The sequence below is a fragment of the Erythrolamprus reginae genome, chromosome 4 (genome assembly GCF_031021105.1).
Source record: "Erythrolamprus reginae isolate rEryReg1 chromosome 4, rEryReg1.hap1, whole genome shotgun sequence".
NCBI lineage: Eukaryota > Metazoa > Chordata > Lepidosauria > Squamata > Dipsadidae > Erythrolamprus > Erythrolamprus reginae.
Genome location: NC_091953.1, coordinates 80,265,252 through 80,286,515, shown reverse-complemented (window position 1 = coordinate 80,286,515; position 21,264 = coordinate 80,265,252). Strand labels below are relative to the sequence as shown.

Here is a 21,264-nt window from a genome sequence, read left to right as displayed (position 1 = left end):
ATTCACAGGCAGAATTCAGTCTTTAAAAGTTCAGGGAATAGATTTCACTGCTGCAAAGTTTCAGATAAGCCTCCAGGAAAGACCCCAGCATCAGGGCTTATTGCACTCCAGCAAGATAAAACAAGCAATGAGAAGGTATACAATTCAGCTCACCACATTCTGGCAGGCAGGCAACTTCTAGTAGATGACTTTACAGAGCAGAAATAAAGTACTTTCTGGGAAAATTTTCTGGAACCCCATATCTAACACAGCATCCATGAAATCAACATAGAAGCTCCACCCAGAATTACCCATAATCCTTCCCTTTTATACCTGCTGAGATTGGTCAGCAAACCCATACAGTTAAAGCTACAACCTACTTCCTTTTACCATACAAGTGTTGCTGTCTCCTTTGTAACCTCCTGAATCAAGCATTTAAGAGTGGCTCACCCACTCGAATGTCCCCTTTGTCCTCTGACTCGGACCAATCCCCCATCGACATATCTACCACATCTGGTAGTTCCTCAGGATCTCAAGGATCAAGATCTATTTCTTCATCATTCTCACTCTCTGCATCAGCTGGAGGATATCCAGAGGGGCCTGGCTCATCCTCCTCAGAATCTATCATTACCAGAGGTGGATGAAGAGCACTCACAAGAGTGCACTGAAGGGGTTGATTGGAATGGAGCTTGGCCAAAGCAGATTTTGCCCTTAGTAAGTTGTTGATTCGCAGAGCTATCTGGGCAAACAAGGGAATGAACTGTCTATAGAAGACAGTTCATTCCCCAACTAGTTAGAGAAGTAAATCAACTAGACTTAGTATTGCAATATAATTCGAAAGATAGGGAGACTAAAAGAAAAATGGAACTAGTTAAACATAAAATAAAGCTTATAGAGCAAAATCAAATAGCTGAGAAAATTAAAAGGGCCAAACAGCAATATTTTGAACATGCTAATAAACCAGGAAGATGGCTTGCATATAAACTAAGAAAATATAGACAATCAAAAATAATTAAAGAACTAGTAGATAATAAAGGTATGATAAAATATAAGACTGATGAAAAAGCAAAAATAGTACAAGAATTCTATAAAGAATTATACAAAAAAGAGGAAATAAAAGAAGATGAGATTTTTAAATATTTAGACTCTCTAGATTTACCTCAATTATTGGAAGAACAACAGATAAGGTTAGATAGTCCAATTACAATAAAGGAATTACAAACAACTATTAAAAAGCAAAAAAATAACAAAGCAACTGGACCTGATGCCATACTGGTGGAATGGTATAAAATGGAAATCGATGTCATAATAAATAATATGTTAGAGATTTTCAATGAAAGTATGGATGGTAAAATTCCTAAATCCTGGTCAGAGTCTTTAATAACACGAATACATAAATCTGGTTCCGATAAAGAAAAGATACAAAACTATAGACCTATATCACTATTAAATGTGGATTATAAAATATTTACTTCCATCTATGCAGAAAGACTTAAAAAGATATTAGACAAGAAGATACACCAAGACCAAAATGGTTTTCTACCAGGCAGACAAATAAAAAATAACCTTAGAACGATTATTAATACACTAGAATATTATGAACAACACCCAGGAAAACAAATGTCATTAATGTTTTTAGATGCAAAAAAAGCTTTTGACAACATAGATTGGACATTTATTAAAATGCAATTAAATAAAATGAGATTTGGAACAAAATTTGTAAATGTAATTGATGCTATATATTCGAAACAAACTATATTAAATAATGAGCAATTGGAAAAATTTGAAATTTTTAAAGGTGTGAGACAGGGATGCCCGATCTCACCCTTACTGTTTATTTTATCTTTGGAAGTTTTACTGATAAAGATAAGAGCAAATAATAAAATACAGGGACTAATTATAGGGAAAGAAACATATAAAGTACAAGCTTTTGCAGATGATCTGACTTTTATAACTGAAAATCCTATAACAACAATACCTACTTTGATCGAAATGATAGAAGAATATGGTAAAGTCGCAGGCCTAAAAATAAATAGAAATAAGACACAACTTGTAGTTAAAAATATGACAGAATCGCAAGAAAGACAATTAGAATGTGTTACAGACATGAAGATAGCGAAGAAAGTAAAGTACCTAGGAATTTGGATCACATCTAAAACTATATCCTTAAAAAATGACAACTATATAAAATTGATTGAAGAAATTAAAAAAGATTTAGAAATATGGAACAATTTGAAATTATCTTTCATGGGGAGAATTTCTACAATTAAGATGAATGTTTTACCTAAGATGTTGTTTTTATTTCAGGTTTTACCTATAAATCCAGGGGGGAAATTTCTAAAGAATTTAACAACAATAGTTAAGAAATTTCTTTGGCAAGGCAAGAAGGCAAGAATAAAATTGAGAGACTTCCGGGGGCGGGTCTACGGCGAGCAGGCGTGCGAGAGCAGAGCTCCGCTCTCCCAAGCCTGATTTTGCAGTTCGGGGGGTTGAAATTTGGCAGAATTTCGACGCAACCACGTTGGAGAGGTGGCTGAAGTAGCGAGGGTTCCTCCTAGCACGGAGGTGTGAAGCAAGCACCCCGTGTGCAGGAGTGAGAACCTCGCAAACCTCGAAGCAAGAGAGTCACCAAACAACATGGTGACGTTAGTGCTGTGACAGCCCAGCGTAACAGAGGAAGCAAGAGAGTGTAACTACAATCCTATTTACAAAGAAGAAGAACCCAAGTATGATAACAAAAATATATATAGTCAAATTAATGGAAGATTAAGTTAAGAGAGAGCAGCAGCGTGGGACCCACCAAAGTTGGTTAGCGGCTACTCAGCGGTGGGGGAGAAAAGACTAAAAAAAAAAATTTCTACTGAGAAACCTGGAAGACCCGGAAGACGTTTGGAGTTAAAACCTAAAACAATAGGAGTGGACTAACAAGCACCCCGTGGAGGAGAAACCTGAAAAACAACTTAATTAACTTAACAACTGTTTGTGAGTTTGTGAGTTTTGTGACTAAAAGAAACGGTGGAGAATACTAACTTTTGAAAAAAAAGAGCCAAACGACGCAGACTGCAGGAACTACAGAATTACAGCGGTAGTGACGAGACACGGAGATACGGAGGTTGCTGAGAGATCGGAAAAGGGAGGAAGTGCTCCAGAGTTTAAAGAAGCTTAAAGAACAAATGGTAAAGAGCTGAGGTCCACGACCAGAGGAATAAATAAACAGCAGCGGTGGAGTGTGCTTGGAAGTGAAGAAGGAGCCTGCAGAAGCTGACAAGATAAGCGGAAAGAGCCAAAAGAAGGTGCAGAGAAGAGGAACATCGGGGGAGGAGGAAGTTAGCTTAACTAAGCACTTACTTATATCTCTTTTCTCTCCTCTTTACCTTCCCTAAATCGAAAAAACTGACTAACTGATTTACTAATTAACTTTCTCCCTGATTAACGGATTAACTGATGACTTGCTATTTATAGCGGAAGAAAAAGAAATTTGACCGAACTTTGATTGAACTCTGATTGAACCTTGATTGAACCCTGATTGAACTCTGATATACTGAACCTGAATGTGAACTTAAAAATCTAAGGACGAAGAATTAGGTAAAACCCCACAACAAATAGAAAGGTTGATTATTATTATTTTCTGGATGAATTGAACCCCTATGAAGTGAATGGTATTAACGATACAACGAAATAAGTAATTAATCTGTATTCCTATTTCTATCTCAGCTATAACATATCTACAATATCTATACTTAGAATATATATATTAGCTTAATAATATTAATATTACTATTGAATATATTGAATTACATTGTATGAATTATACTGATCTATTGGAGTAAAGGAAGAGGGGGGAAAAAGGGGGGAATATAAGAAAAGAACAATAACAATAACAGCTCATCAACAAGTAGCTCAATATTAAAAGTCTAACTGCGCATTATATACCTTAAGTCTAACTATATATTAGACTCATCTGATTCCAAGAAAATATTAGTCATTCAAGTTAATAATCAATTAAAAAGATTAAAATGGCAACTTTCCAGAAATATACAAAAAAACCATCTGGCTCCCCCTCAACCCAAAAATCAATAGTTAGCATGTTAGCAACAGAAAAGGCCAGCAGTACTGGTAATATTAGCAACACCCCACAAACAACGCAGGAGGCATTAATGGCAATTCAAGAAACAATGCTCAAACTGGAGGGAAAATTAGATAGGAACCATGAGGCAATGAGGGAAGATATGCAAAAAATGGACAATAAAATTGAAATAATCCATCAAATTTTGGAAAAAAATGAAAGGAGAATAGAACAAATTGAAAAGAAAGTAGAACAAAATGACAAAAAAGTAGTAACAATGGATGATAAATTGATGCAATTAAATAGAGAGTTAGAAGAATCAATAATTAATTTTGAGGTCGATAGAGCAGAATTTTACGTCAGATTCCAAAATGTAGAAGAAGAGAAAGATGAGAATTTAGTAGAGACAATGACAGAAATGATAGCTAATATATTACAAAAAGATAAACAAGAAACAGCTAATGGAATAGATGAGATTTACAGGGTGAACACTAACTACGCCCGAAAACATAAGCTTCCTAGGGAAGTACACGTGAGATGTGTAAAAAAGGAGATTAGAAATGAAATATTGAAAATTACAAAAGACGAAGCAATAATTCATAATGGGAAGGAAATCAGAGTTCTTAAGCAAATCCCAAAAAAATTAAGGGACAATCGAAGGGGATACCGACCGTTGGCAGATTTGTTAAATCAAAGTAAAATTACCTTCAGATGGTTAATTCCGGAGGGGATGCTTATCACATGGAAGAGGAAAAAAATAAAAGTAAATAACGAACTAATGGCACAAGAATTTTATGATGAATTAATAGCGGAAGAGAGGGTGGAAACAGGAAGTCAAAAAGAGATAGAAGAACCCCAGGTAGAATCAGATAGCGGGAAAGAAGGAACTTCTAAAGATATAGTACAGGAGGAAGAAAGAATATTGACAAGAGCACAGAAAGAAAACAGGACAAACAGAAGACAAATAAGGAATTAAAGGGGGATGGGAACAGAAATTAAATTAATCTCAATTAATGTAAATGGCTTAAACTCATTTATGAAAAGAAATAGTATATTCAATAAATTACAAAAACAAAATTTAGACATTGTTTGTCTACAGGAAGTACACATTCCACAAAAAAATGAAAAGCAATTAGAAAATGAGAAAATTGGGAAAGTATTTACGTCCTTATCACATAACAAAAAAAGAGGGATTGCAGTTTACGTTAAAAAAGAATTAGATCCAAGGAAAATATATGCAGATAAAAAGGGAAGAACTTTAATAATGACAGTTAAAATTGTTAATGTATTTGTATCATTAGTAGTAATTTATGCACCAAATAAAAATTTAAAAAAATTCTTCTATAACTTGCACCAGAAACTGATTGAATTAGAAGTAGAAGACATTTGCATGATAGGTGACTTTAACGGTATTATTGATCCCATTAAGGATTACAAAAGTGCTAATAAAAATCGATATAAAAAAAGAAAAGTACTGCCAAAAACGTTTGATCAGATGTGTGAAGAATTAAACCTGAGGGATTGTTGGAGAACAAGGAACCAAAATAAAAAAGAATATACATTCTACTCCAATGCGCACCAAAGTTGGTCTAGGATTGATATGGCGTGGGTTAATAATAAGATAGGAAACTTAATAAAACGAATTCAAATTGATAAAAACGATTGGGCTGATCATAACCCAATAAAAATTATATGGAATGAGGAGGAGAAAAAAAATAGGAGTTGGAGATTAGATCTACAATTATTAAAAGAACAAGAATATATAGATTGGATTGAAAGAGAAATGAAATTATTTTTAAAAGAAAATAACAATCCAGATACCTCCCTCCAGAATTTATGGGATACAGCAAAAGCCTATCAAAGAGGCTTAACAATAGCCTATAAATCAAGAAAAAACAAGGAAAAAAGACAAAATCAAAAAGAGTGGATATTTAAATTAGGAAAATTAGAAAAAGAATCCCAAAAAGACCCAGGAAACCCTAATATAAGGCAACAAATTATGCTGATAAAACACAAACTAGAATTAATAGAGATAGAAGAAGTAACTAAGAAACTAAGAGAAGTAAAACAAAATCAATTTGAGCACGCAAATAAACCTGGCAGATGGCTATCGTATAAATTGAGGAAAGAAAGAGAGAAGAAATTAATCCAACAATTAACAGATAAAAAAGAAATAACACATTACCAGTTAAAAAAAAAGAAAGAAATTGCATTAGAATACTATAAAGAATTGTATAGTGAAGAAAATATTAAGGAAGAAGATATATTAAAATATTTAGAGACATGTAAAATCAATTTAATAAGTAAAGAAGATAAAGAAATATTAAACAAAGAAATAACAAAAGAAGAATTGGAAAGAACAATTATGAAACAGAATAATAATAAAACACCAGGCCCAGATGGCTTCCCAATTGAATTCTATAAAGCAACATTCCATGTAACGGGAGAATTATTATTAGAAATTTATAATAAAATGTTAACGAACGGAGAATGCCCGGTATCATGGCAAGAAGCTAACATAACGCTGATACATAAAGAAGACACAGATCCAAAGTATATTAAGAATTATAGACCAATATCCCTGTTAAATGTAGACTACAAAATCTATATGGCAATAATAGCAGACAGATTTAAAAAAATATTAAACAAAATAATACACTCTGATCAGAATGGTTTCTTACCTAACAGACAAATTAGAAATAATATAAGAATTACATTAAATATGCTAGAATATTATGAAAGCCATAATGATAAGGAGTTTGCAATGCTATTTCTAGATGCTGAGAAAGCCTTCGATAACCTCAATTGGAACTTTTTCAAAAAATTAATAAATACTATGGATTTAGGAGAGAACTTTGAAAATACAATAAATAAAATATACTCCAAACAAAAGGCAAGGATAATTATAAATGGAGATTTAACCAATACATTCGATATTAAAAAAGGAGTGAGACAAGGCTGTCCACTATCTCCCTTAATATATATAATGTCTATAGAAATACTATTAAACCGAATTAGAGGGGAATCATCAATACAGGGCACCCAAATTAAACAACAAATTTATAAAACACAGGCCTTCGCTGATGATCTGGTCTTCTTCTTAGAGAATCCAGTTAGCTCAATGATATATTTAGTAAAAGAATTAGAGAACTATGGGAAAGTGGCCGGCTTAAAAATAAATAGGAACAAAACTAAAATATTAACCAAGAATTGTAATCAAGATTTAAACAAATTATTAATAAAAGAAACAGGTTTTCAAATAGAAAAGAAAATTAAATATCTAGGGATTTGGTTTACGACAAGGTATTCTTCACTGAAAGAACTAAATTATACAAAATTATTAACAAAAACAAAAGAAGATTTAGAAAAATGGTCAAAGTTAAATCTATCCTTAATGGGAAGGATCAATACAATAAAGTCTAATATACTTCCAAGGTGGCTCTATCTCTTCCAAACAGCACCAATACAACTAAACAAATCGTTCTTTGCTAAAATAAATAAAATAATTTCTAAATTTATCTGGTGCAATAAAAAACCTAGAATAAACATGAAAGCCCTACAAGATTTAAGAACAAGAGGAGGATTCGGTTTACCCAACTTAGAAATATACTACCAAGCCACTAAATTACTATGGATTAAAGAATGGGTCAACCTTGAAAATCCTAGAATTCTAACAATAGAAGGCCACGATATAAATGAAGGATGGCACGCACATTTGTGGGAAAAAGAACACTCAAAACATTCTCACTTTAAACAACACCAAATTCGAAATACACTATTGACACACTGGCGGAAAGTCAGGAAAAAACATTACAACGAAATTCCCAGATGGTTATCCACTCTAGAAGCTCAAATTCATCCAAACATAATAAGCCAAGAACAAAAAATAACCTACGAAGCCCTATTAAATACTAAAGGAAGTCTTAAAACTAGAGAAAGACTTAAAGAGGAAGGTATAGTAATAGATTGGCTTCCATATTACCAAATTCAAAGCAGATATAAAAGGGACTTGGTACAATTTGGAATATGTAATAAACAAAATGAAATAGACAAAATATTGACAGGATCTGACAAAAAATTTATAACCAAAATGTATATTTATCTATTAAACTATGAAAACATCGAAGAAATTGTTAAACCTAACATGATATCTTGGATGACCAACTTTGGATATGCAATTCAGCTAGAAGACTGGGAAAAACTATGGTCAGTTAATTATAAGATGACTTTGTCAACACCATATAAAGAAAATCTTTATAAAATGTTCTTCCGATGGCATTATGCGCCAGCACGCCTAGCCAAAATGAATGTAAACATTAGTAACAAATGTTGGAAGTGTAAAAAAGAAGTGGGAACATATTACCACATATGGTGGCAATGTAACGAAGCAAAAAAATTTTGGATTCAAATTAGGGCATGGATGGAAGAAATATTGGGCTATAAAGTTGAAATAAAACCGGAAATGTATTTATTAGGCATAATTAGAGGCAAACATAGCAAAGAAAATTACTACTTAATAAATCACTTACTTACTGCTGCAAGATTAGCATATGCACAAGTCTGGAAACAAGATAAGATTCCAAACAAAGAAACGGTAATTAAAAAAATATTAGACTGCGCCAAATTTAGCAAATTAACATACGAAATTCAAAATCAACAAAATAAGGACTATTACAAAGTGTGGGAAAAAATTTACAATTGGGTGGAAATCAAGAAAAAGGTATAGTAAATAGAATTGTTAAAAAATAAATCTTGTAAATATATTAAGTGTAAATGTTTAATGTTGTAATGTTTGATGTCTAAATGTTTGTAAGTCATATAAATAAAATAAAAATATATATATAAAAAAATAAAAAAAAATAAAAAGAATAAAATTAAATATACTACAAGATATAAAAGATAGAGGAGGTTTTTCACTACCCAACTGGAAACTATATTATCAGGCTGCCACCTTAATTTGGATTAAAGATTGGATAACATTAGAAAACAGAAGAATATTAAACTTGGAAGGTCACGATCTTATGCTTGGTTGGCATGCCTTTATTTGGTATGACAAGGATAAAACACATTCCTATTTTAAAAAACATACAATAAGAAAGTACTTACTAGAAGTTTGGAAAGATATAAAGAAAGATAATTTTTAAACTATTCCTGACTAGATTTCTCCACTAGATGCAATTTGCCACCCCAATTTGATGCAGGAAAAGAAGATATTAAAATACAAAGAATTAATAGATGATCAAATGAAATTAAACCAAGACATAAATTACAAGAAGAGGGGATAAAAATAGACTGGTGGCAATATACCCAGATACAGTCTAGATTTCAAAGAGACAGTAAAATATACATATTTAAGAAGAGTAAAAACTTCTTAGGTAACTTGTTAACTACAAATCAAAGTAAATTAATAGGGAAAGCATATAAATACATGATTGGATATAAAAATATAGATTTGACTTTAAAAGATAATATGATAAGCTGGTGCAAAAATATAGGCAGAGAAATTGACGTAGAAACTTGGGAGAAAGTATGGATTTCAAATTGGAAAATGACAAAATCAGTTTCATTAAAAGAAAATCAAATAAAGATGTTTTATAGGTAACATCTCCCACCAAATAGAATTGCTAAAATGTTCCCCAATACGTCCCCCAAATGTTGGAAATGCAAACAATAGGTTCTTATTGTCACCAATGGTGGACTTGTTATAAAGCTAAGCTATATTGGAAAATGATAGAAAAATTGATTAAAGCAATTACACTACAAGAAATAGAAAAAAACCCAGAATTTTATTTATTAGGTATAACGAAGCAGAAATATAAGAAAGATATTTTTTATTTAGTCATTCATATTTTGACAGAGGCCAGGATAGTTTACGCACAAAACTGGAAGGGAGAAAATACTCCCAAGGAGGACAAGGTAATAAAGAAAATTTTAGATTGTGCTGAGATGGATATGATGACAAGACGGTTGAATAATCAAGAAGAATCAGAATTTTATACTATTTGGAATAAAGTTTATATATGGATAAATAAAAAGAAAAATAAAATTTAAATGATATGGAAAAGTGTAAACATATTAGAATAATTTTTCTCTCTTTATTTTTTTATTACAATGTTTGAATTATATAAAACAAAATTCTTCTTTTCATTTAAATTAGTATGTTGATTTTATGAAAGAAAGAAGACAGTTCATTCCCTTGTTTGCCCAGATAGCTCTGCCATCTGGGCAAACAAGGGAATGAACTGTCTTCTATATAGACATTCCAGGACAGCTTTCACTTTTGCGGAATCCATCTCCACCCCAGGCCAGATATCCAGTCACCCAAATAGTCCAAACGGGTCTGGTGGAACTGGCACTTGGACAGTTTTACGTACAAATATGCCATAAATAATTTTTCAAACACCTGCCACACTAGTTAGATATGTATGTCCATTGTTATAATTTCTACTAGTGGTATCTCTTAATTTTCTCCCACTCATCTAGCAAAGTGGCTATCAACCATGGAAGCAATAATTGACCCTAATGTGTTAGACCTAAACAAGGCGGTGAAGTATAAAGAATTATTTGATGAAGAAGACAAGCTTAAAACTAAACAAGAATTAAAATCCCAAGGAATAGAAATAGGTTGATAGCCATATTTACAAATTCAAATATAAGAGTTAAGATATAAAAAAATATTTAGAAAAATATGGACTTCAAAAACAACAAGAAGAATTGGACAAAGTACTATTAGGGACAGAAGAAAAAAATATAACAAAAACTTACAATTGCCTGTTAAAATATAAAATGAAAGAGGAAACACTGAAAGAAATAATGATAATTTGGACCAAAAACTTGGGATACAATATTGAATTAGAATAGTGGGAGAGAATATGGGAGAAAAACTAGAAACTAACAATATCAGGAGCTTATAAGGAAAATATTTATAAAATGTATTATTGTTGGCATCTACCACTGGCAAGGTTGACCAAAATGTCCCCCAATATATCGGCAAAGTGTTTGAAATGCAACCACTATCAAGGGATCTTCTATCACACATGGTGGACATGCCCCAAATCGAAAAAGTGCTAGATGAAAATTTTAAAATGGCTGGAGGAAAACACCTGCCTGAAGATAATGAGTGGGACCTTGTCAAAACATCGTCAAGATTCTATCAATCTTACACAAGAAAAGACCCAAATACGCCAAGACCTACATGCTTCTGGTTTTCGGCATACACATGCTTGTTGGCCAGCTGGTTTTCACATGCTCATGCATGCCCGAAACCAGAAGTCCAGGTGACTGGCACACGTGCTTCAGATGAATGGTGCCAGGGAACCGCTCTTCTGGTTTCCTGCACTCTTACACATGTACGCTGGGGAGATGCTCTTCCAGTTTCAAGCACTCCCTACGGATGTGTCTGCACTCCGCTTTCAGCACTCGGTGCCGAAAAGGTTCACCCTGGACCTATCTACCAATTATGCATTCAAAAATATTAAAACCATAGAGACAGACTGAATCTGTCATTTAAGAAATGGATCATGGGGTACTGTAAAAATTGGAATGGAAAAATATAACCTACATTTGTATCAGCATGAATTTGGAAATTTATTTTCACTGTAGGCTTTATATTCATTTGAACATTTGGGAACATTGTAAATTATAAAGACTACCTTTTCAGCAAAGTTCATAAAATTAAAATATTTTATGGTATGTCTTTAGTGTTAATTTTAAAAGAAGTTTTTGAGAATTTTACTAAATTTCAGTGTTGAATTACGTATATCAACTGATTATATATTAATTTCATATGGTTCTTGAATCAAATTTATAACTTTGCAAAATAAATGCTTACATATATTAGAAACCTTTTTGTTGATCCTGTTAGTACTGTAGGTAAATAGTTCAGTAATTATCATTTGAAATGCTTTATAATAATTCTCTGTTGCAAAATTACCTATTTTTATTTCAATCAGCATATATTTCAATGAACATGTTTATTAAAATTTTATATATTAAATCCTTTGAAATCAGTACCTTCTTCTTACTTTATTGAAGAAGAATTGGCCCATTTTAATCATGAGAAGATAGCCTTACCTCTTGTCTTTCCCCAATTTCTTTCATGGTGACTTCTTGAAACTTTAGATTTTTAAACATCTTAAGATATCACTTTAAATAATTATGGGAAGCCCTACATAGCTTCCTGTTGCTATGAAACCATATGTTGTGCAGTATAAAATAATTGACACATCTGAGAATTATGCCTGATTTGATTCAATATAAACATCTGGATTTGCTCAGTAGTTTTGATAGCCTTTATGGTTTACAATGGTGTAACTATAGATTGCTCTTATAAAACTGAAACTATGCATCCTGCTCCAGGGTAGTAGACAGAAACATGCTGCCATATGGAATTATTTTAAATAATTTTTTGGTTCATTACAGTTGTTGCCTGAAGATTGAGAATATGCTTCCTATCACACAAATCTAAGTCAGATGATGAATCATTACAAACAAATGAATAGCATCTGAAGATAATTGCTACAAAATTTAAAGTAATTTACATCTTATGTAATTGAACATGTGTGTTTTTTGAGGAATGGGATGGAATCACTTTTTAAAATTATTCAGAGTAGTATTCTATTGTACATTAGGAGATAAATTTTAGATAGATGAGAATTGTATGTTGGATGATAGTATGGAAAAACTTTTCAAATTCTTTCCCATGATGTCTTTTTCTTAGGGTATGTACATTAAGTCTACATATGATGGTCTCCATGTAATTACTGGTACAACAGAAAATGTAAGTATTAATAATACATTTTGCTGAAGTGTGGAGTCTTTTTAAATTTAACTTTAGATTAAATTATTCCTTGATTACCTATCTTAATTTAATTGCAAAAGATCATGGATACTCTATTGTAATAATTTATATGATAGCCACCCTAAATATATAGTGCAGTAGTTGGAATTTCAGAAACTCTCCAGCTCTCACCTACATTAACTTGTGCAGTTCAAATAATAACACAAAACAGGTTGGTTTAGCATTAATTTATGCATAAAACATTACAGATTGTTCCTTCACTCCCATACCACACACTGGGAAATAACCATCCTTAATTTGTAAGGGCTTACCGTGTCATGCAAATGAAGTGCACTGGAAACTTCCAGTGAGAATAAACAATGGAGGGGTCTCTAGCATAGGTTAAGTTTATGACAATGTTCTTTTCCACAAGTTACTTTTCCATTAAATTCATACAGCACATTGTAAATCCTATGACTGGCTGACCAATCCACAGACTTGAAGTGATAAATGAATCACTGCACATTAGTATGTGCATTGATAAATCCAGTGGTGAAATCAAATTTTTTAAACTCCTGGTTCTGTGGGCGTGGCTTGGTGTGGCTTGGTAGGCATGGCTTGGTGGGCATGGCAGGGGAAGGATATTGCATAATCTCAATTCCCTTTCTGTTATGCCGGGCTTCTCATTAACAGCCCCCAGTGAGAAAGGAAGGCAAAGTCAAACACACACACACCAGCTCAGAAGAAATAAAAGTAATTTATCGGAAACAGTGTTAAAAGCGCACACAATTAAGCAGAGGCAAATTTCTCTCACCCAGATAACAGTCCTGGAATGCAGTCAAAAGCAGGAACAAAAGAGAGCAATTAAGGCAGCTGTGATTCCGCACAGCTCCCCCTTCTTTGAGTCCACAAGAGTAAACTGTGAATTGTCCAAATTGTCAACAGAAGTCCTGGAATAGTCTAAACCTTGGCAATGATCCTTCTCCAAACGAATAAACACCCACATGCTCACTCCCCAACACCTGTAATTTATCATCAACCCCATTAACCTAATTGCCTCAGCAACAGGTGTTCTCCCTTATATCCGATGATACCTGTGCAGTTGGTCCCTTCTAGCCATGAGCCTGCACATACGGGTATCTATCCACTGATTCTCCTCCGAGTCTGATGACTCACTAATGGGGTCATTAACTAATGGGCTGGCTGCACCCATCTCTCCATCTGATTTTGCTTCCCCACCGTCTGACCTTTGCAATGAATCTTCACTATCAGAAGCTGCTGGCAATAATGCAAGTCTCTGTGACTCTGAGGATTCCCCTAAACCAACGTCCAAATTCCCTGTTGCATGAGCTGGCCCAGAGCCAACCACAAAACCACCACTCCAGGGGAATTGCAAAATCTCCATTCCCACCTCACTCTGGCCAGAGGTGGTATTTGCCAGTTCCCTGAATTACTCAACATTTCCACTATCAATTCTCTGAACTACTCAAAATTTCTGCTGGATTTCATCCCTAGATAAATCTGGCTTGTGATATTTATTATTTAGATTTGTATGCCGCCCCTCTCCGCAGACTCGGGGCGGCTCACAGCAAAATACAACAAATCATGACAAATCCAAATAAATTTAAAATATTTAAAAAGATTTAAAAAGAACCCCATTTACTAACATACACACACACAAACATACCATGCATAAATTAGACATGCCCGGGGGAGGTGTTTCAGTTCCCCCATGCCTGACGACAAAGGTGGGTTTTAAGGAGTTTACGGAAGGCGGGGAGAGTAGGGGCAGCTCTAATCTCTGGGGGGAGTTGGTTCCAGAGAGTCGGGGCCACCACAGAGAAGGCTCTTCCCCTGGGGCCCGCCAACCGACATTGTTTAGTTGACGGGACCCGGAGAAGGCCCACTCTGTGGGACCTAATCGGTCACTGGGATTCGTGCCGCAGAAGGCAGTCTCGGAGATATTCTGGTCCAGTGCCATGAAGGGCTTTAAAGGTCATAACCAACACTTTGAATTGTGACCGGAAATTGATCGGCAGCCAATGCAGACTGCGGAGTGATGGTGAAACATGGGCATACCTAGGTAAGCCCATGACTGCTCTCGCAGCTGCATTCTGCATGATCTGAAGTTTCCGAACACTTTTCAAAGGTAGCCCCATGTAGAGAGCATTACAGTAGTCGAACCTCGAGGTGATGAGGGCATGAGTGACTGTGAGCAATGAGTCCCGGTCCAGATAGGGCCGCAACTGGTGTACCAGGCGAACCTGGGCAAACGCCCCCCTCGCCACAGCTGAAAGATGGTTCTCTAATGTGAGCTGTGGATCGAGGAGGACGCCCAAGTTGCGAACCCTCTCCGAGGGGGTCAATAATTCCCCCCCCCCAGGGTGATGGACGGACAGATGGAATTGTCCTTGGGAGGCAAAACCCACAGCCACTCCGTCTTATCTGGGTTGAGTTTGAGTCTGTTGACACCCATCCAGGCCCCAACAGCCTCCAGACACCGGCACATCACTTCCACTGCTTCGTTGACTGGACATGGGGTGGAGATGTAAAGCTGGGTATCATCAGCGTACTGATGATACCTCATCCCATGCCCTTGGATGATCTCACCCAGCGGTTTCATGTAGATATTAAATAGCAGGGGGGAGAGGACCGACCCCTGAGGCACCCCACAAGGGAGAGACCTCGGAGTCGACCTCTGACCCCCCACTAACACCGACTGCGACCGACCGGAGAGGTAGGAGGAGAACCACTGAAGAACAGTGCCTCCCACCCCCAACCCCTCCAGCCGGTGCAGAAGGATACCAAGGTCGATAGTATCGAAAGCCGCTGAGAGGTCAAGGAGCACCAGGACGGAGGATAAACCCCTGTCCCGGGCCCGCCAGAGATCATCCATCAACGCGACCAAAGCAGTTTCTGTGCTGTAAACGGGCCTGAAACCCGACTGCTGGGGACCTAGATAATCGACTTCTTCCAAGGACCGTTGGAGCTGGAGTGGCACCACCTTCTGAACAACCTTCCCCATAAAGGGAAGGTTGGAGACTGGACGATAGTTATTAAGTACGGCTGGGTCCAGGGAAGGCTTCTTGAGGAGGGGGAGCACGAGCACCTCTTTATAGAGTGTTGGAAAAACTCCCCTCCCCAAGGAAGCGTTGGTAATCTCCTGGACCCAGCTCCGTGTCACCTCCCTGCTGCCCGAGATCAACCAGGAGGGACACGGATCCAATAAACAGGTGGCGGAACTCACAGCTCCAATGGCCTTGTCCACTTCATCAGGTGTCACCAGATCAAACTCTTCCCAGACAGGTGGACAAGTACGTGCCCCAGTCACCTCGACTGACTCATTGTCAGTCGACTCTGTTTTCCAATTGGAGTCGAGATCGGCCCGATCTGAGCGATTTTATCAGCGAAAAACGTATTAAAATCCTCGGCACTGCTCTATAAGGGCTCCCCAACTCCCCCCTGGTTAAGAAGGGAGCGGGTCACCCTAAACAGAGCGGCCGGGCGGGATTCCGCTGATGCAATCAAGGCAGCATGGTACGCGCATCTTGCCGCCTTGAGCGCCACTTTGTAAGTCTTAATAAAAGCTCTTACAAGTACATTATATGGTACACCATTATATGGTACATCATATAATATGATATGATACTAGTGCAATGGTAGGAAGGTAAGAGGAACCCACCCCTGCTCCAGAAACATTCTGCTGGCTAAAAACAGATGAAAACAGCCTGTTTTTGGTCTTCTGGGGCATCTGTGGCCCCATTTTTCACCGCCCATGCCTCCAGAACATCTGCAGGTATTACCTTTAAGTTCCAGCCTCCGGAGCTCACAAAGGTAAGTCCTATGAATGGCTGAAGGGTGAGCAGGGTGATGTGAGTGGGGCACCTTCATGGTCCTGCACAGGCTGGATTAATGGCTTTGGCAGGCTGCATACGGCCCGCGGACCATATTTTAAGTGCCCATTAGCTAAAGAGTCTTCAAAGTGCTTCTGAAGGGTGGACATGAAGTCATTAAAGTTTCTCAGCTCTGAGGCATCATGAGGCACCCATTCAGCCATGGCCCTCTCCAATGCCATGGCCACACACTGTGCCTTATAAACCCTTTGATGGCTATTTCTGTACCATACTCTTGCATGTATGTCCAATCATGAGGAAGAACCCCAACGGCTTGGGATCTCCATTGAACTTTACACCCAGGGCTGGTGTCTTGCATCACCTCTGCCACTAGCACTATCCCCACAATGCAGCGGCACCAGGTGAGGAGCAGCTGCTGCTACATGGGTCCCACTGCTACTTCCATTGTGGCAGCAAAGTGATTGCCTCATCTCTTACCATGGCTGAAGTTGGCCATCACCAACGTTTGCCACCTGGGCCAGGTCTTCTTGTGCTTTAAGGTTGCCAAAAGTCCCCCTCAGGAACTTTATGGCTTGCCCCAGCATCCAGTTCTGTCAATCCGGCTTGCCTGCAATTGATTCTTCCTCCTGCTCCTCCAGCTCCACTTGTGTCCCCGGCAGGCAGCTGCCATGATTCCCATGGATGAGTGTCACTTCCATGGGCTTCTCTTCTCATCTTTCCTTTTTCTTGACCCCAAGGGACAATCAGGGTCTTAGTGGATCATTATCTCCAAGCCACTTGGATAGATCAAGCCCTTCAGGAGGGGTTTTGAGGATGCTTCTTCCCAGGCTTTGATCTCTTCCTGATCACTTCCTTGAACTGACATCATTTGCATGCTCCCCACAGTAGAGGCAATTTTCTCAGAGGTAGAGTAGAGGCATTTTATAAGACCATCATTATCATTGATAAAGTCATTGCATTTAAAGCATAGGTTGCTATCAGGTTTACTTGCTTGGGGTTTCTGTTTGCTTGGCATGTCTGGTCTCTGGGATTTGTAGCTTTATTTCTTTATGACTAAGTGGTTGGTGGGAGAGGCAATGGAATGTTTATGCTTGAGGATGCTTGGATACTTAGGCTTCCCCTTTGATACAATCAGAAGGGGGAGGGGGTATGGACAACTTGTGCAAACAATAAACAACTTCCAGTTGTTTAGTGCTTCAGGAAAGACTTTCAGTTACCAGTTGAATTTCAGGTTAATTAAGGCTATTTCCTTATTTCAGATGAGAATGGGCTTGCTGGCTTTGGGGATTACTGTGGGAATCCCAGTTATTAAGTTATTTGAGGTTCAAAGTAGCATCAATTTTAGGCGTAGTTTGCACTTAGTGAAGGACAGAAGCAAATTGTAGTTGCGTTGGCTGGCGGCTAAAAATCTTGGCTTTTAAACACACAATACCTTGGCTTGGTTTATGGCTTCCTGCATTGTGGGGCTCTTTACAACCTGGTTGTCATGGCAATCTCTTGATTTTTGCTTTTTAAATCTCAGGCATACATTCACTAAAAACTTTATTTAACAACTTCACTTAAGCTGTTTTGAAACTTTAAGCAGTTTTGAAAGAGGCAAATAGTTGAAACAGGCAAGAACAATGGCTTTTAAATGTAAATGTGCCCCCCTTCTTCCCTTACGTTGAGAAGATTAGAACAATACTTTTTCAAGGCAGTAACTGGAAAAGTTATTCTAAAGGCTGCAGGAGGCAAGGCTGTATCCGGTAGTTTAAGCTTGTTTTATTAGCTTAAGTGGTCTCTACCCGTCCCGCACGAATGTTTCAATCGTCCCTGCTTACTCTTTGGTCAGGATAGCTGAAGGATCTGAAGGTTTTCTTCTTAGCTGAGCTTTGTGGAGACTTTCTGCTAGAAGTCCTTCAAGGTAGGCATTCGTGGGCACTTCTTCAGTAGTTGTTTTAGTATTTTTTATTGTTTTAGGTACTTATTTATTTATTTATTTTATTTATGGATTTATTTATTTTGTCCATTACACAATGAGGGTTATATTGGGTATACATATAATAACTATATAATGAACGTTATAGAGGATATACTCATAGAAAAATATATCTAAGAAAGAATAGAAGAGAAGAAATAGGAATAAAGTATATCAATGAAAGAATAGAATAAATATAGGAAAGAAGAATGGTACAGAAGATATAGGAGACCAATAGGACAGGGGACGGAAGGCACTCTAGTGTTTAAGGCATCTTAGTTCTAAGCTTTCTAGTCTCGTAGGGTTTCAAGTGGAGGAGTGAAGGGCTCTTCTTGTGAAGTATCTTTGAACACTTTAAAGGTGTTAATGTCTGACATGCGATATGGGTTCCAAACAGATGAGCTGTATTCGAGGATGAGTCTGGAGAAAGTTTTGTAAGCTCTGATGAGTAGTGAGAGATTGCCAGAACAGAAGCTACATAGGATTAGGTTTACAACTCTTTAAGCCTTCTTGGCTATGTTGTTACAGTGGGCTTTGGCACTTAAGTCTTTTTTTATTAATATACCGAGGTCTTTAACCAAGTGGGGGTTATCTGTGATAATTTGATTATTCAGTTCATATTTGGAGTTCAGATTCTTTTTCCCAATGTGTAGGACGGAGCATTTGTTGGTTGAGATTTGGAGTTGGCATGTCTTAGACCACTCAGAAAGAGTAGTTGTGTTATCGGTGGTGTTGAAGAGTTTTACATCATTGGCAAAAAGGACTTTGGGGATGTCTTTTCCCTACTTCGAAAGGAGCAGCTCTGCCTCTCTGCACCTCTGTCTTACTAAATCTCACAATTCTCTATCTACTATTCTCAGTTACAATATTCACCTACAAGTCTTTAGCCACAATATTCTTCAGCCACCACAAGCTACAATAATTCACAAGCCACTCTAAACCATAAATCACAATATTTTCTAGCCACACCTATGCAAAGATGCATCATGGTATATACTTTTGTCAACCAATCAGATTACATTACAATTTGTTACAATTTGTAGATTCATTGTGACTAAGCAGTTTTGCATTGTTAAAGTCATTACATTGATTACAGTTCATCTCTGCAATTTGGAATATTGTGTCAGGTAGATCCCTGATCCTGACAACTGGCTCCAAGCTTCTCTGGTCTTTATCACCTGTCATCACTTTCTTCCTATTTTCCATCACATACACAACTTTATTGCCTATCTATCCCCCCCCCTTCAGCTTTTGATGGCAGTGAGGTGCCAAGCTGAGATTTGAATATTAGCAACCATTCCATTCTAAGCCTCATTCTTCTCAATCACATAATGTAAAAAGAACATTTCACTTTTCCATGTATTTTCCAAGTCATACACTTATACGAAGATATGGCTATTGCTGGTAAAAGGGCACGGAAATACAGTGATACCTCGTCTTACAAACCCCTCATCATACAAACTTTTCGAGATACAAACCTGGGGTTTAAGATTTTTTTGCCTCTTCTTCCAAACTATTTTCACCTTACAAACCCAAGCCACCCCCACTAGGATGCCCCGCCTCCGGACTTCTGTTGCCAGTGAAGCACCCATTTTTGCGCTGCTGGGATTCTCCTGAGGCTCCCCTTCATGGGAAACACCACCTCCGGACTTCCGTGTTTTTGCGATGCTGCAGGGGAATCCCAGCAGCACAAAAACGGACACTTTGCTGGCAATGGAAGTCCGGAGGTGGGGTTTCCCAGTGAGGGGAGCCTCAGCGAAATCGCAGCATCACAAAAACATGGAAGTCCAGAGGTGGGGTTTCGAGGACTTCCGTGTTTTTGTGATGCTGCGATTTTGCTGAGCTCCCCTCGCTGGGAAACCCCACCTCCAGACTTCTGTTGCCAGTGAAGCACCCGTTTTTGCGCTGCTGGGATTCCTCTGCTGGGATTTTCCTGCAGCATCACAAAAACACGGAAGTCTGGTGGTGGGGTTTCCCATGGAGGGGAGCCTCAGGGGAATCCTAGCAGCACAAAAACAGGCACTTTGGCTGGCAAAAGGGGTGAGTTTTGGGGTTGCACGCATTAATCGCTTTTCCATTGATTCCTATGGGAAACATTGTTTCGTCTTACAAACTTTTCACCTTACAAACCTCGTCCCAGAACCAATTAAGTTCATAAAATGAGGTATCACTGTAATTCAAAAAGATACATTCAATATGCTTAATTTATTTTATTTTTATCATATGTTAGAAGTCGATAAGTGCTGGTATAAAAGGAAAAGCCATATGTTTGTATTTTTTAAAAAAGATTTTGTAATTTCCAGATGGCTAGGCCAATCCTGGAATATACATAAAAATTGTATAAGGAATAGCAAAACTGTATAGAACTTTGTTACATTCATAATAATTGTCTCACTGTATTTTAAAATCATTCACACTTACAACTAATTGTCTAAAAATTGTGAAAATGTATATTATTATTATTGTAGCAGCAACAAAACTTAATACAGTCAGAGATCCAAAACACATATAATAAGAGAACTTTAAATTAACTACTTGCAACCAAATGAGTTATCACTGGCAGTTTATGTAAAATAATCCAAACTTTAAAAGGCAGTTTTAGCATTGGAATTTTAAAAAATGCTTTCAA

At 37.0% G+C, this 21,264-nt stretch overlaps 1 protein-coding gene across 6 annotated transcripts in view; it reads left to right on the top strand.

The window, feature by feature from the left end:
- The window catches only part of CNKSR2 (connector enhancer of kinase suppressor of Ras 2), a 326,584-nt gene that overhangs the window by 115,356 nt on the left and 189,964 nt on the right, over positions 1-21,264 (top strand). For 5 of the 6 annotated variants that reach the window (XM_070750725.1, XM_070750722.1, XM_070750727.1 and 2 more), the window contains exon 7: positions 12,765-12,824. The exons of the other annotated variant lie outside the window; for it this stretch is intronic. In XM_070750725.1, the coding sequence (XP_070606826.1) occupies positions 12,765-12,824 (60 nt within the window). The remainder of the gene's footprint in view (positions 1-12,764; positions 12,825-21,264) is intronic. 6 annotated transcript variants of the gene reach the window in all.